The sequence below is a fragment of the Carica papaya genome, chromosome 5, assembly GCF_054855325.1.
Source record: "Carica papaya isolate Zhongbai chromosome 5, ASM5485532v1, whole genome shotgun sequence".
Lineage (NCBI taxonomy): Eukaryota > Viridiplantae > Streptophyta > Magnoliopsida > Brassicales > Caricaceae > Carica > Carica papaya.
The window spans coordinates 44,459,149-44,476,001 of record NC_142313.1 but is presented as its reverse complement, the minus strand read 5'-3'; the positions used below and the strand labels follow the sequence as shown (position 1 = coordinate 44,476,001).

At 33.6% G+C, this 16,853-nt stretch overlaps 1 protein-coding gene across 2 annotated transcripts; it reads right to left on the bottom strand.

Annotated features, from left to right (window-relative positions):
• Nucleotides 1-4,141: 4,141 nt before the first annotated feature.
• LOC110810642 (Spc97 / Spc98 family of spindle pole body (SBP) component) lies at nt 4,142-15,633 on the bottom strand. Of its 2 annotated transcripts, XM_022036862.2 has the most exons (14): nt 15,390-15,632; nt 13,270-13,974; nt 12,529-12,726; nt 12,107-12,418; nt 11,668-11,750; nt 10,355-11,503; nt 10,066-10,207; nt 9,801-9,960; nt 9,531-9,694; nt 8,243-8,304; nt 7,381-7,480; nt 6,751-6,812; nt 5,112-5,268; nt 4,142-4,802 (listed from the first exon to the last, which is right to left on the bottom strand). In XM_022036862.2, exons 1-14 carry the CDS (start codon nt 15,546-15,548, stop codon nt 4,635-4,637), a joined length of 3,621 nt encoding a protein of 1,206 aa, XP_021892554.2. In that variant the 5' UTR covers nt 15,549-15,632; the 3' UTR covers nt 4,142-4,634. The 2 variants fall into 2 exon arrangements, with proteins under 2 accessions (XP_021892554.2, XP_088075338.1); XM_088219212.1 differs by lacking the exons at nt 4,142-4,802; nt 5,112-5,268 and adding an exon at nt 5,400-6,153 and having other exon boundaries at nt 15,390-15,633.
• Between the last annotated feature and the right edge of the window lie 1,220 nt (nt 15,634-16,853).

The window sequence follows — 16,853 nt, the reverse complement described above, 5'->3', positions numbered from 1 at the left end:
ACGTGTTTTCTCACATCGATATGTATAAAATTGGCCGAAACTGGCCAAAATTGGCTGAAAATGGCCAAGCCGAGGCAAACCACCGTCGCAAGCAATGATGCCATCACCGGAGCACAGTGATGTGCCGAAATTCTGAAATTGGCCACAAAAAAGTTTTAAACACCAATTTTTTGTAGTATTTTTAGGTATGTGAAGTATGTTTTAATCTCCGAAGAAAAATTTAGGAAACTCGAGGACCCCCAGCAGGCGTAGTAGAAAATTCAATATTTCGAACATCGATTCAGGTAAGAATCTCTCACCTTATTCTATATTATGGAATTGAGGTCTAATTATAAACAATACTGTATTTTGTATAATTTAGAAAACTTTGAGAATTAATTAGAAGTTACTAATGGAGTTAGAACCGGTTATTTATTACTATTTGTCCTGGTTTAACTGATTGTTTGATTTTACGGTTTTAAAAGCATGATGATACATTGTTATTGGTAGGATGATTCAGTTGTGTTTTCTTGATATATGTATTGCTTATCTTACGTGATTTTATGATTAAATTATGAAACTAAAAATTAAAATATGAACAAGAAATTGATCGGTTAAGTGAATGAGTGAATAATTGTCTTACTAGATATCTTGAGATATGGTGGACGGACCGGGTACATAGGGAACCCTACAGTAAACGTTGTCTCATACTAGACGAGATATCGAGAAATGATATTTTGAAACTCATACCAGATGAGGTATGGGGATGACCCGATTCACCCTCATACCGGACGAGGTATGGGGACGGCCCGATTCACCTTTCATACTGAACGGGATATTGAGGGATGGTACTTTTAGCACTCATACCGGACGGAGTATGAGGACAGTCGGTTAGTTGATAAGTTTTGATATGGGTTCACACGTAATTGGACATCTCTATGGACCCTTAGAGATACCAATAAGCAAATAAAAAGAAAAAGTTATTATTTTACTCACTTGAATATGAGATTATGATGTTGTTTATGTTGTTGTCTCTATAGGGTAGTTTTAAAAATCTCACTACAGAATATATGCAATAAATGATTTTATTTATGATAAATAAATTTACTTAATTTAAGAGCTTCATTGGTTGTTTTTATAATTTTTACCAACATTCATTTATGTACTGGTGAGTAATATGATATTTTTACTAGACTAATATAGCTCACCTTTTCATTAACAATTTCATATCAAGAACACCAAAATCCAGATCCCGATTAATAAGGGGCTTGTGAATAGTTTACTACCCAGACTCCCTTCAAAGCTAATGAAAGTCGTCCTAGGATGCCTAGTTATTTACTTTTCATTTATTTATTTAATTTTTCACTTATTTTTTTAGAAGGGTCATTCTTGTATCCCTACTGGGTATTCTAAATTATAGTGTAATGAATGTAAACCCTAACTCTATTATTTCGCTTTCGCATTCAATTTATGATTTATTTCCTTTTAAGTTCCGGGTCTTTACAGAATGCGGAAGCAAAATAATAAAGTTAGGGTTTACATTCCTTACACAATAGTTCAAAATACCCAATAAGATTACGGGAATGTCCCTTCTAAAATAACAAACGAAACTCAAAGAAATAAACGAAAAATAAACAACTGAGCATCCTAAGACGACTTTCACTAGTCTTTGAAGGAAGTCTGGGTAGCGAACTACTCACAACTCTCTTGTTGATCAGGATCGGGATCTGGATCTTGGTCCTCTTGATCCGAAATAATTAGTAAAATGGTGAGCTAAACTAGGTCAGTAAAAATATTACATTACTTACTGATACAGAAACTGAAGGTTGGTAAAAATCATAAAAACAACCAATTGAGCTCTTAAATTAAGTAAATCCATTTATCATAAATAAAACTATTTATTATATATTTACCGTTGCGAGATTTTTAAAACCGACCTATAGAGGTAATAACATAAACAACATCATAATCTCATATTCAAGTGGTCAGAACAACAAATTTTCCTTTTTATTTACTTACTAGTATCTCTGGGGGTCCATAGGGATGTCTCATTACGCGTGAACCAATATCAAACTTTATCAACTAACTGGTAATTTCCATACCCGGTTCGGTATGAGCGCCAAAAATATCATCACTCAATATCCCGTCTAGTATGATGGTGAATTGGGTCGTTCCCATATTTCGTATGATATAAGCGTCAAAGATACCATTCCTTGATAACCCGTCCGATATGAGGTAACGTTCACGGTAGGGTTCTCTATGTACCCGGTTTGTTCACCATATCCTAAGATATCAAGTAAGAAAATCATTCACCCATTCACTTAACCAACAAATTTTGTATTTATATTTTAATTTTTAGTTTTGCAAATTAACCTCAAATCACCCAAAATAAGCAATACATGCATTAAGAAAACACAACTGAATCATTTTACCAATTTCAATATATTATCATGCATTTAAAACTGTAAAATCAAAAATCAGTTAAACAGGACAAACAATAAATAACTAACCGATTCTGCCTCCATTAGTAATATGTAATTATTCTTGATGTTTTTTAAATTATACAAAATATCATATTATTCATAATTAAACTTTAATTCTATAACAGAGAGTAAGATGATTGATTCTTACTCAAATCGGTATTCGAAATACCGAACTTTCTACTACGCTTACTGGCGGTCCCTCGAGTTTCCTGAATTTTTTTACGGAAATTAAAACACGTTTTACATACCTAAAAATACCTCAAAAATCCAAAATTGGTATTAAAATCCTTTTCCAGCCAATTTCGAGGTTTAGGCGCGGTGGCACCGCCATGCTCCGGTGACGGCACCGCTGCCCGCAGCGGTGGTTTGCCTCACCTAGTCGTTTTCTGCCTGTTTTGGCCAGTTTCGACCGGTTTTATACCCATCTCTGCGAGAAAATACGTTAGGAGGCATCGGTTGGTTGAAAAAAAAAATAATAAAAAATAGAAACCTACCGGCAGTGGAATTTTTCGATGCGGTGGCTCTGCCGCCTCACCTTTGCGACTGAGCATTTTTCTCGGTCAACCTGTAGAAAACATAACGATGAACACAACTGTGGAGAAATCGTACGAAACAGGAAACGAAAATAGGCTCATTGGAGGCGGTTATGGGTTTTAGCCGTGGCGGCAGCGTCGGGCTTTGTCCATGATTTTCGGCTCACTCGCCACTTGTTTTGCTCCGATATGCCCACAAGGTTGTTCAGAATCGAATTTTGAGCAGGTGGAAAAAATTTTACTCTTTTTGCGGTTAGAGGTGGCTCCAGTGCGATGGCGGGGGCGGTCGGCTCCCTTCTCCAGCAGCTAGCTCTTCTTCTCCGACAGGGGGCTGGCAGCTAGGATTTGAGTTCTATGTGATGCAAAATATTTATACCCATCTCGCATTAATCTTGGTTGTTCATCGTGTTTAATTTCGACCATTCGATCGCGTTTAAGGAAAAAATGAATCTAAACCGTTCATCGCGTTTGATCTCGATCGTCTGATCGCGCCTAAAGAAGAAACAAATCTGAACCGTTCATCCTGTTTGATCGTGATCGTCCGATCGTACCTGAGAAGGGAACGAATCCAGACCGTCCACGCGCACGGGAAGACTTCTAGATCATTTAATCGCGGAGCACGCGGATCGCCAGCATGGCCTCCTGCATGGCACCAAATTAACGTGTCTTACCATGCGACGCACTCCAATTCGTCGAAACTGCTGACTAAGTGGTCCTATGTGGTAAAATTTTCTAAAATTACGTTTTGGACCCAATTTTCGATTTTTCTTTTAAAAATACTATTTGAACTCAAATTTTCACTTATTTTTTTTAAAAAATTTTTTAATTTTATCCCTAATCTATTTTTTTTTTAATTTTACATTAAATTTTTTTAATATTAAAATTAATTTCAAACTAAATTTCAGATCCGAACATTACAGAAAAAATACTTAATTATTAAAAATTTACATAAAAATTTAAGTAATACATTATTAATAATTTAAATTTTTAAAATAAATAATTTGTATCTTAAAAGTTGTTAGGTTACTAAGAATTGAAACCACTATCTCATAAAATGAGATTTGAAAAATTCAAAGCTTCCTCTGTTTTTTTTCTTGCCGTATCCCATCTCTATGTAAAGTTGGATGACATCCCAAAACACAATGATTTTAAAACATGAGAATGAATCTGTTAATTACGTGTAAAAGGTTATAATATTATACACTTTGCACACCTTCTAGGCTCTAGCTATGGTTTTGAACAACATACATATTACCATAACGTAAGTATTATACAAAATAATTTCTCCATAATCGGATTTCTCGGAAGCTAATGACAGCAAGGGCTGCATAGAGATAGCACTTCATTGTAGTCAAGCGGCAAGGTGGCTGCAGCAATACACGCTGGAACCTTCATTTACTCGCACAAAGCAGGAGTTTTCTACCTACCTGGTCGAATGCGGTGCCCTTGAAATGACGGACGTGTCTTTTTATTTTGAGAAGTATCGGATAAAGGTCTTAGAATGTCCTTTAGTGATGACAGGAGACCCTTCTGCAATGATTCTTCCAACATCTTATTGAGGAAATTATCGTGGATTACCTCTCCGCATATATGGATCCTAGCGTGCTGCTCGTTTCAATAATAACGAGTTGCCTTTAGACTATATTAAAATGTGGCTCATTCCGATTGTAACATCTGAGTAGTACTCGTTGAAATTCAGATAGTCCCAGAAAGGGGAAAGCCCAAACTCCCCATGTTTGGGTGATTTGAGATAGCATATATGCAATTCTTTGACGCTTCTATCAAACTTTTGCTTGATGGCCAGCACCTGAAAAGGAAATTTAGTTAGTTGGATGGTACTAGCAATTCTCCCAGCAAGGTTGTCTTTAAAAAGTTATGACACAAAGAGCTACTTAAAGCTTCGACCGTCAAATTGAGAGAAATTATACAAGCAAACACTAGATGTATCCAATTATCGAGAACACAAAGAAACAGTGCTATAATGTTTGTTTGTAAACATTTTACATATCAGAATAACTGTCTTATCAATTCATTATAGGCCTTGTCAAATATAAGGCAGAATTCGAGCTTGTATAAGACAAGTATAATGTTAATTCCAGAATTATATGAGAATTACCTGGGATATGTTAATTCCAGAATTATGCAGAAAACCACTTTGATCGTCTCTTGTGTTCCGCATGCTTCCAATAAGACACAAACGAAAGTCTAGTGTGCACTGTAAAATGCTTTCAATTATGCTACCTACAGCCCGTGTCTCATCAGAAAGGAAGCATCTGTGAAATTTACAATAGTTGTCAACTAAATTTTAGGTTACAGAACGGTCAATTAAGATCACAAAAGTGCTTGGTAAAATTACTGATAATGTCAAAGTATTGTACAGAAGTTAATCAGACAATTGAGAAAATTTTGGCATTCTACTGAAACCAGCTAAAAAGATACGAAAATGGAGAGGGATAGAGGTTCAATTGACAGACAGAATGGCGGTGAACAGAGGAATTTATTAATCACTGACACAATGTCAACGGACCTACCTAAACTGTTGTTTTTTCATTCTTTTTTTTTTGTAAATGTAATACCTTCCAATATATTCGTTACAGGTTCTACCAATAGATGATGGGTTTGAAAATTTGTTCAATTTCAGTTGTTAAGAAAATAAGTGTAGCTCTAAGGCTACATTTGCTTCAAAATCTATTGAAAATAATTTTGAAAAAAGGTTGAAGATTTTATGGGGAAAAAAACAAATCCTAATATCATGTAGGTTGATTTGTTTTCTGCCTAGCCAAGAGAGAGTAAAAATCTATCAAAGTGAGAGGTAGAAATATATCAACATGGAATTTAATATGCTATTGAATTATTTCTGATTGTGAAAACTTAAAAACCAAAACTTAATGAATCCAATCCTACATATAAAGTAATTGAGTTCAATGAATAGATAGATAATATAATAGAAATGGAACCAAACAGGATGCAAATGTACTCTTGAACGCAATAATGTTCAGCATAAATTGAAAAAATTTGGAGAAGATACACATACTACAATATTTTGACGGTCCAAATGCATAAAATAATCAGAAGCCCACATTTGGCACTTGAGTGAGAGGGTAGGTAGGGTAGTTGGCCATGGTAGGACAGGATAGTGACAGGTAGGGTATAGTTCCCTGTGTATTTTGAATAACTGGGTGACTTGAGGAATATTGTAACACAAGCAAATATTATCTTTCTCATTGTAGGTTTGAGCATTAATAACTAACATTAATAAATTGACAATGTGTAAAGGATTGTTGAGAGAAACGTAAGAACACAGAAACTACTCTCCAAAATACATTCTCCCTGCCCTTTATTCTCTCAATCTTTAGTTTCTTAAACTAACATTTTCCATGTTTCCCTCATTTGTTTTCTTTGTTGATTATTGTTTCTTTTATGTAAGACGGTGCCTTATCTTTCCTTCGTCTTTCTATTCTCTTTCCATCTTAATTGCATTTTTTTATTTAAAAAGGTTATGGCAAAAATAAAAAAAATCAAACATGGATGATTACATGATTTCAGTGATTACAACAATGAAAAGTAAGAAAATCCACAGAAAAAGGAAACAATTACCTGAATTCAAGCAAGCATCTTTGAGTTTTCACCTTTTGTGTGAAAGATGATTGGCGGGGAAAATATCAAATTTCTCAAAGAAATATGTTTGTGGACTTCTTAATTGTACAGAAAATGACATCTTGAATTTCGAAATAAGAATAAAAGTTTGAACTTACATGTATTTAGATTCTCTTAGATATGCCATATGCACTGCCTCAAGATCCATCATGTCTTTGACCTAGAAAACCACAGGAAACTAAAGATCAAGGCTGTTCTAGAGAATAAAAAATTATCCATCTTTGGTTTGAAAATACATAATGCCCATAACAAAGGAGCTATCAGAAAATATACTATTAACATAGAGAGATCATAAGCATATCAGTGACATTACACAAATTCATGTTTCTATAAGCATAATAACAACAAAACAGCGTTACAATATTTTTAGCAAGATTTTTACATGAAATGATTAAAAGTTATCTCCATTGAGATGTTAAAATAGTAAAAGAAGATACGAAAATAAAGCATATTATGAATTTTAAAAACAACTGAAATTTAGAAATGGCATCAAGTTTGTATTCTTCTGTTTCCACCTTCTAGAAAAGAATATTCATTCAACCAGGCAAAAAAGTACAAGGAAAATGAGAAGGGATTAAAATATACTTCTTAAAAAAATTAGTAAAAGGACATATATTTACTCTTGAAATTAGAACAACACAGTAAAATTAAAATAACTAGTTAATTACAAAAATTAAAATAACTTGAGCAAGACACACATGATATAGACTATAAAATTTGTCTCAGACCTTATGCTTAAGGGAGTGAAGGAACCTGCACCATGATACATGTGCTAATTGTGACTGAATATATTGCTGTAGTGCAGACACAAAATGATTGACCTGATGTCTGGTAAAAAGATAAACAGAAGATGATTATCACAATCACACATTTATAGATGGAAACTTAATTCTCATTCTATGTGGTTGAAACACATCAAGAATTTTCATAGAATTCATTTGATAATAACTAGGAACTTCATAAAGAATATCAAGTGGAATTGAAACAATATATTCTCAATGTATCAGTTTTAATACAATTTAATATGCATTTTTCTATTTCCAATTAAAATCACTTGGAGGTCATTTTTATTATCTCTGAATAGAACATTCATCCTTACAGAAATGTTAAATTTGATCAAAACACAGGCTTAAACACCAATAGGAGTTAGCAATCCTTAACATAAAGATTGCATTTTCCTGTTTTCCTCTCTACATTTCTCTACTTTGATAGCATCTTTAGATGGTGAGAGCAAATGTTTCATGTCTATCTTACACAGAGAAGAACCAATCAACTTTTTGTGTGATACATCCACTTCAAGATTCAGCCAGCAGTAGAAAGGAGATAGAGCTACAGGGTACTTCTCTAGTCCTCTCAAAATGTTAAATTTTCCAGAGCTCCCAAACCAGAGGTTTTAGAAGGAAAGGCTATAAATCTCTTTTTCTTTTTCTTTCTTTTGAAATAAAAGGAAAGGCTATAAACCTCTACAACTAACTTCTGTAAAATTTATAAAAATACATAATAAGCTGATTGAGGAACAAGATAATAATAATAAAATAAATACAACTAAATGTTTCAAATAACAAGAAAACTCAAAAAGGTCCCTTTTACCTCAATTTCATCAATACATCAAAATGCCCAATTTCTCGTTCATGTGGTGCAGAATGATTGTCCTGCCCAATCAAATGCATATAAAGATAACGAAGGAGATTAAACCTCTCAAGACATACTTGACTGGATACTTTAAAATCCTATGATCCAAGTTTATAAATAATTTTCCGAAAGCCCAATAATCTATAGAAAATTAAGAAGGTTTCACCAAGTATAAGATCCAAATAAACAAGATCTCAAGCAGTAAAGAACTTTGAAAAGAGCAATAAGAAAAAGATGGTGTGTTTTGCATGGTTTGGTTTCTCATGAATATTTTCCAGACAAACTTTAGGTACAGTAGTTCCTTTTGTATGCCAGCAGAATACGGTACCCTGCATTTGGGTCATAGATATTGCCAAAGCTTTCTACCTGTGTGTTCAGAGATGCAAATGAGCCAAGCAGAGTCACACTTTCACTTTTTACAGGCTTGTAAGTTGTCTGCTGCAAACTGAAAATTCCATGCCAAACCACCAACTAGTTTGGTTTATTTTTTACTCTCCAAATCTTATTTTGGACAGGAAACTAAACCAAAATCCAGTCTATGTATAATTTTAGAAATTAATATATATACATCATAAACTATTAAATAGCTAAAAATATCTGCCCTGTTTGCTCATAACACCTAAAATAGATGTACACATCTTTGTTTTGGCTAAGTTGTATACATAACTTGATTATTTTACGAGAAATATTGTTTTAAGATATGTTATGATGAATGTAAGCTAACATTATAGAGTAGAAGTTAAAAAATACATAAAAAGTCTTCAAGCAAGCATGAAGTCTGCTTGTTGAATTTTTGTCCTTGATGGCCGATGATTGGGATTGTTGGACATAATACACGATATCTTAAAGAGTATTCTAATCTTTTAAGAATAACTGCCAGATCCTTTATTCACTATTAAGATGGATATTTATAAGGAGCATGCTCCTACGATTTAGGAAACTTAATGAGTTCCTGACTAGCCGAAAGAGTTTCTACAATTTACAACACTCAACAATTCCTAGTTAGTGGAAACTGAAATAACTAAAGCACTAATGTTTAGAAAATTCTACTATGAACTTCCTAATACTCCCGGCATCTTAACAAGCCACCTGTAATTTATAAGCTCTGATAGAATAAGATGAGCCAAACATATTTTAAAAGATTACCATGAAAGTGGCTGCATCTAACATCTAAGGAACCAAAATTAACCGAGATTTTGTACTCTCTGTATATAAATAAAAGAAGACATTTCCATGAAATCCATACCTTCAGGAAGCACCATATATCAGTCAATGAGAAAACTGCAAGCTTCACTTGAACCAGAAAACTAAATACATCAGAATACATTTCCAATGCAGCAGGAGTCAAAATAATATCGACTGGCCAATCCACACGATAACCCAAACCTAGAAAATTGAAGGAATCGACCCCTTCGATTGTTGACAAATTTAATCAGAAAAAGTCAGAATAAGTACTAAGAGGGCGGATCAACAGAGAAAAGTATCTAACAATGCAAAGGAAAAGATTGAAATATACCAATAGTAGACGTAGAAAGATGCATCATGCTATGTCCTTTCATGTACACAAATAACCTATCCTTGTAATTGTCCCATTCACACGATGACCTTTGAACAGATGAGTTAAGAAACCCTTGAATTTCTGCAATTCTCCTATCTGCCCCTGTAATAAGCCACTTCTGTGGTCCCAATTAAGAGAGATAAAAGGAGTAAGGAGAACAGTAGTTCTAGAAATCGAGGGATTTCAAGTTGCAAAGTATTCAGATGATAGTAGAAAGATATACATGACGCCAAAGAGACAAGATGAATAAATCTGCCCAGTCAGCTAATTCCATGAAATGATATCGCCGTAATGCCGACAGATGTTCTCGTAAGTCAAACCCTTCTTCAAGCAACTGGATAGCCAGCTTACTTACATAATTATATCTTAGGTTGTTAAGGTTCAAATACAAGTGAAATAACTCTATAATCAAAGATAGCCCCTTAGGAGAAGAGAACATTCAACAAAAATAACAAAACTTCAAAATAACGTTCTTGATCTTGTATCAATACATTTCATAAGTGGAAGGATACTGAAGCGATATTTCCTGCAGCAGGCATTTGTCAATGACAAAGTCAATTGGTATCTCAAACATGGCAGACAAAATTTGCCTGTGATCTTCACTGGTACTAGTTTCAAGGTTACCTGAACCACCCAGCAAGCCTTCCCAGCCACTTCCGCCGGAAACATTTTTTGACTCTGTATCTTCATCATTGTGGTCTTTTAAGTCTAAAGGTAAATGATTACAAAATACATTGGTATCTCTAATTAAGTCTTCCTCGTAGCACCTTGTGCCATGTCGATCACTTTTAGCACTAGTCATGAAAGCATTAGAGTCCTCAAACAATACATATGCATCTTGAGCAGTCAGCTTTTTCAGATGCACTTTAGAGGGGTCATCTATAGTAGAAAAATCAAAGCAGGGTAAAGACTGTGCATAATTCCTGCAGACTGTCTCTCCAGGCTTTCCCATCAGGTTAAAGATAACACCTCTTGTTAGCATTGGATTCATACTAAAATAATTACGAAGGTACTTAAACTTCCATTTAGGCGATGCAAGTAAATCTAATGTTGAGGAATCATTTTCAAGTTGTTTTTTGTCTCGGTCCTCCTCTATGAAAACATTCTCAATTGCAGAATTTTTACTCAAAGATGACATTCCATTTTCAATAAACCCCACAAATATTTTCCCCACTTTAGGGACAGAGCCAGCGGAATGTACTCCAGGGTCGTTAAACCCTTCATCAACATGAAAAGGATTTCTGGAAAGGCCACCAAGAGGCCAGCACTTACCAGGTAGACTATCAGTATATTCAACATCTATACATGAACAATCCGACTCCTCTAATTCAGGGGGCATGGCTATGTTACTCAAAATTTCCTTATTTTTCTCAGATGGTATTAAGTGCTCATAAGCATCTGTTCCTTTGCAAACATCATTTGAATGTCTTTCTGTAGAGGACAGCTTCTCAATCGGAGGACACTTTTGCATTGAATTGTTGATGGGTGTGCTCATGGAGAAGCTTAAAGCTGATAGATAACTTTGTTTTGCCGAAGTAAAACTATTAGGAAACCCAAGCAGCTCTTCAGCTTCGATTTTCTCCTCAAAGCCATTTATCGATGAACATTCAGATGATTCAGATGCATCAGTATGGTCCTGCAATTCCACGTCACTAGCAGCACTGAAAATCAAAGAGTTTACAGTTAATGATTTATGTCAATGTAATTAACATACTCGGAGAAGAAAATTTACACACACATATATATATATAAAATTCACATTTATAATGAAAGAGAAACAAGAAGTATGAAATTGAATTCCTTTCAGCTATAAGGAAAAATCAACCTGCAGTTTGGTGTGAATGAAACTGAATCGTCCAAACCATCTCCATAACTGCCAGAAAGAATGGGTACAGTGTGCTCAGTAACCTGAAAATAAATTATGATGTATAATAAGGAACGAGCCAACAACAAGCAATACAAGAAAACCGACAGGCCCATCACCTATTGACCATGGTGACTGGGTTAACTTTTGCTAACACCATGTTAACCATAAAGAATGCTTCCACTAACAAAAAATATGAGTGATAAAGAGAAGGCAGAATGAGCCACAAACTTAAGGAGTACATTAAAATTGTCATAGACTATGAGGGTATGGAAACATTCAAGTAAAAGTTAATAAGTTGTTTCTCCAACCAAAAAGAAAAAGCTACATAAATTTAACAAGTAAAAACTACAACCGATAATGAGTAATATTAGAAGAACCAGGATCAAGTATGAGATACCTGTCCACAACAGAACTTCAACTTTCTCAGAAGATTTTCAAATTTTTCTTGCATTGTATTGTAATAACTTTTCCTTGCAAGTACAAGTCCTTCTATAGACCCTTTGCTGAAAGTCATTGCAGATGCATAAAATAGGTTATTGCTTAAAATACCAGTCCAACATGGAAGAAGATCTGTGTAACTAAAGACCTCAGTGGCAGCATAATTACACAATTCAAGCAACTTTATTAGTACTTGAAGCTGCTGCCCAGCCCTGATAAGTGGAGTCAAAGAGTCCTTCAAGAAACAAGGAACAGCAGCACCATCTCGTTCCTGAAGTGAAGAGTTGCCAACTATAAAGATCAACATTTGAAAGACATTAAAAGTGTAGCTACACAGAACCCAGTCTTTGAACATATTGATTATGGTACAACAAGCCATACCTTAACACTTGCCAATGGAGAGATGCCAGCCTTATTATGTGAACAAGGTGGTAAATCATCAGCAAATTCCACTATAAACTCCTTGTGAATATCACTAATTTCAGCTTTGAATATCCATGATCTTATAAACATGCAATATGGTTCACATGATCGAAGAAAGAGAAACTTCAATAAAGCAAGCTGAGCAGGGTCAGCAACCTACAAAAAGATAAAATAATATAAATCCCAAGAAACATCCATGAATAGGACTATAAGAAATACATGAAAACAAGTCCATACAATTTACACAACAGAATATCCAGTATTTGCGAGAAATAAAGAAGATTTCCAAGAATTTGTAATTTGAATTATTCAATCACCAGAGCACAGTAATGTATGGCCAAAGGTTATGCTAAATCAAAAAATAGATGCAAAAATTAGGATGACAATCAAGAATTCTTTTCTTTTGGTCTACCAATTAAAAACTTTTGTATTTCTTTTCGGAGAAATGGCCGTGGACCATTTGAGAAGAGTATTTCAGTCATTTGTACTCCTCAAACCCATAAAAGTTTCAATTTTTTCAAAAATTTGCACATCCATGACAACAGAAAATAGTATCAAAAGTTTATGAAACCCGCGAGCATAACAATTTATATCTATGTGACCAACATTCTTAGCTAGTAGGACTACTATATACCAGAAGAATAATGCAAAAGAACAAAGAAGGCAAGAAAATAGAAAGAAACTTCATTTTATGCCAACCTTTAGCTGCAAATACAAATAAGTAAGCAGATCTCCTCCGCTATAGAAATTAAAAATCTCTGAAGTTCCTTTTGCAACTAGATCTTCAAAAGAATATATGGAGAAGCAAAGAGCTATGTGGTGCAGCTTGCATATATTTCCAAGGGCTTCAATCTGTGTCCTCAATTCCTTGCTGTGCAGGTACACTTCCAACAAAGTAAGTTCAGAATGCACCACATTTGTGAGACAACCTAACCCAGTAGACGAAGCCAAGGACAAGTCAATTTTCTTTGCTGAGCACCTCAGACATACTGATGCACATAATGTATCCAGCGCACATGTGTACCCTTCTAAAACCTTTCCAACAGCAACGGCGAATGCCTGATTAACAAGACATTTCTGCTCCTGGTGTTCACCGTCACAATGACTTCCTTCCAACTCATGATTTTCCTGTCTCTTCCTTACCAATTTTTCATCAAAATTTAAGTTGGTAAAATAATCTACAAATTTATGAAGAAGAAAAACCAAGGTGCCTGAACGACCTATCGATTTGAGAATCTTTCCTAAAGCATGAGTGCTGGATGACCGATTCCACAGACTCCGTATTTGATGAAACGTCCTGTCAGCAGGATCAGAACAGAAAGCAGTAGAGAACTTTTCAATACTAATAAGAGACGACTCCACCCCTTGCAGTGCAGTCAGTGCCAGCCTCACCAAACTCTTTTCCTATAAAAGGTTCCAACAGTTAAGAAAATATGTTTCCGCTCAAAATTTTAAAAAGAGAAGCAATGCAAGCTCAATTAAAATAAGTACTAGCTGAAATAAAATTGGACAAATGGATATGGCATTTATGTCACTGGAACCATATTGTGTACCCTATTGATCAAACACATTAACCTCACCCTATTTCATCTCTTTCCAAGAAATACATGTATGAACTAAAGAAAGCGTGAGAAATCAAACCCAAATAACCAAAAAAGTATGGAACTTACATATTTCTTTAGTTTTATGATATGTTGGGGAAAAATGAATAATTTTTGTTTAGTTGCAAATCTTCAATTAGTTCAAACATAAAAATACGAAAGTTCAATTTTAAAATTAAATTCTAAACAGAATTAAAATAACATACTACAGACTATCAAAATTTATGAAATCTGAAAATAAATAGTGATGATCTAAAAGAGAAGTTGGTTCATTTATCTGGTTCTATCTTCACCAAAAAATTTCAGGTATCTTAGATGAAGATGAATCCACAAAACTAAAATTTATGGATTCCACAAAAGTAATTGATTAGTTCTAAACATACCCCTGAAGTATAATTAATAAACTAGAAACAAAAATAACTTCTCTACTTCCTCTTTGATATTTTCTCTGACAAGCTGATGCAAATTCATTGTAATTTTTCAACTTCAAATATAACAAGAATCACATCCTACTAACTTACCTCATATGAAACGATTGGCAACATGCAATTATCAAACGTTACACCAAACATATACAAGTCTCTGAGCTACCTCAGAAACTAGGTTTTGCTTTAGTAATATCAGGATAACTAAAATTTCACAAAAGGATAGAAGTAACACTTCTTTCCTTCTTTTACCTAATTTGTCGGTAATGCAGACTGATCTAATTACTGAACCAATAATTCAGCTTTCAGAAGTTACATCATCGATAATCAAAGTTCACTACACCTATAGGTCCAGGTCCGGTTGATGAAGTCATGCACTGAATCAAATTAACTCAATCAAAGAAGCAAAGAATAAGAGTCACTCAGTTAGAAACTGAATTATGTCGGTAATGCAGATTAATCTAATTACTGAACCAATAATTCAGAATACATCAGCTTTCAGAAGTTACATCGTCGATAATCAAAGTTCACTACACCTATAGGTCCAGGTCCAGGTGATTTAATCATGCACTAAACCGAATTAACTCAATCAAAGAAGTAAAAAGCACTGGTTATCTAACCGAACCCATGAAACATAATTCACCTAAATTTTATCCCCAAAAAAAATAGAGATGAAAGAAAAGGTAATAAACTTAAGAAAAACGCAAATGCAACGGAAAAGACCGAGGCATAGCCATAGATAGCCATAAATGAACATGCGAATGCAGGTGTGATAGTGTAAACGTGGACTTACAGAGACTGAGGAAGAAGACGGAAGGGGAGAGGAGAAGCGAGAAGGAGGAGGAGCTCCGCTTTCGGAAGGAATAGATTCCCACGTTCTGGGAGGAAGAAGCAAATGATCTTCCATTTTTAGCCTCTCTAACAGTGATGATAGATTCGTATCCACCGCCATTTTCACTCTGCTCCTCCCTCTTCCCTCCTCTTCACAGCTTTTCTCTTTTTCCTTTTTATTCCCTCTCAGTTATTCGAAATCTGACCATCTATTTATGTTGGTCTTTTAAATAATTATTTATTTATAAATATAATATCAATTTAATTTTATTTTATTATATTATATTTTAGTGAGTTAAAATTAAATTGTATTTTATATTTAAAAATTTTTAAATAGAAAATTATTATAAATATTATCATCTTAATTCTATTTTACATGTTAAATAAATTATCACTTTAACTAAAAATTTGTAGATAATTATTTTATATATTTATAATCAATTAAAATTATTTAAAAAATAATAATAAGTATCACTTTAATTTTATTTTTATATTAAAAATTTAACAAATAATTATTATATATTATCATTTTTATTTTTTAAAATTTATTACGAAAATTCAAAAAAAAATACTATAATATTTTTTAAGAACAGTCCCAAATGATTGTATCAAAACTCTAATCGTGTACACAATTTATCTATATAATTGCGTATTTAATGTGTTACAATATAATTTATTTTAAAAATCGGAGTATTTCAGTCATTTGCATTCTCAGTTATAAAAATCGGAGTGCGATTAAAGTTTTTTTTTATTTTCTCCTGGTGTTCTTTATGTCTTACACAATCCACTATCGGAGAAGTTAAATCTAACTCTTGTCGTTCTACGGAAATTACATTAATTATTAGTTCAATAAGATATTCTTAATCTCTTCTCCATCTCACCATTTTTGAATATGTACTTTGATTCCATTTTAATTTTTATATATCAAATTTCAAACTGAAAAATTCTTTCTCGATATCATATATTACTGAAAGGGTAGTCATTGGATCAGTTGACGATGTAATTTATTCATATATTGCTTTCTCTCTATATATATACACCAGATTTGAAGCTTTCAATTTATGTTAAGAAGTTATAGTAATTTGGTACTCTATAAATTATACATAATCCGATGTAATTCGCAATATTACATATGAGATGTTATAGCAACTGATACTTTATGAATTATATATAATCCGATTTAATTAACGAGATTACGTATGAGATATACTATATATATAACAACTTTCTAATGTTTTTTTTTCTCACGTACAAGTTTCGAACGTTCTCGAAACCCTTTACTTTTTGGATTTTTTTTTTCTAGATAAAAAAATTAATCTAAATTTTTTTTTTTAAAAAAAAAAAAAAAACATGAAAATTTTTCGGTTCCAACAAGGAATCAATTTGGTTTTTGCATGTAAACGAAGTGATTCCAAATAACATAATT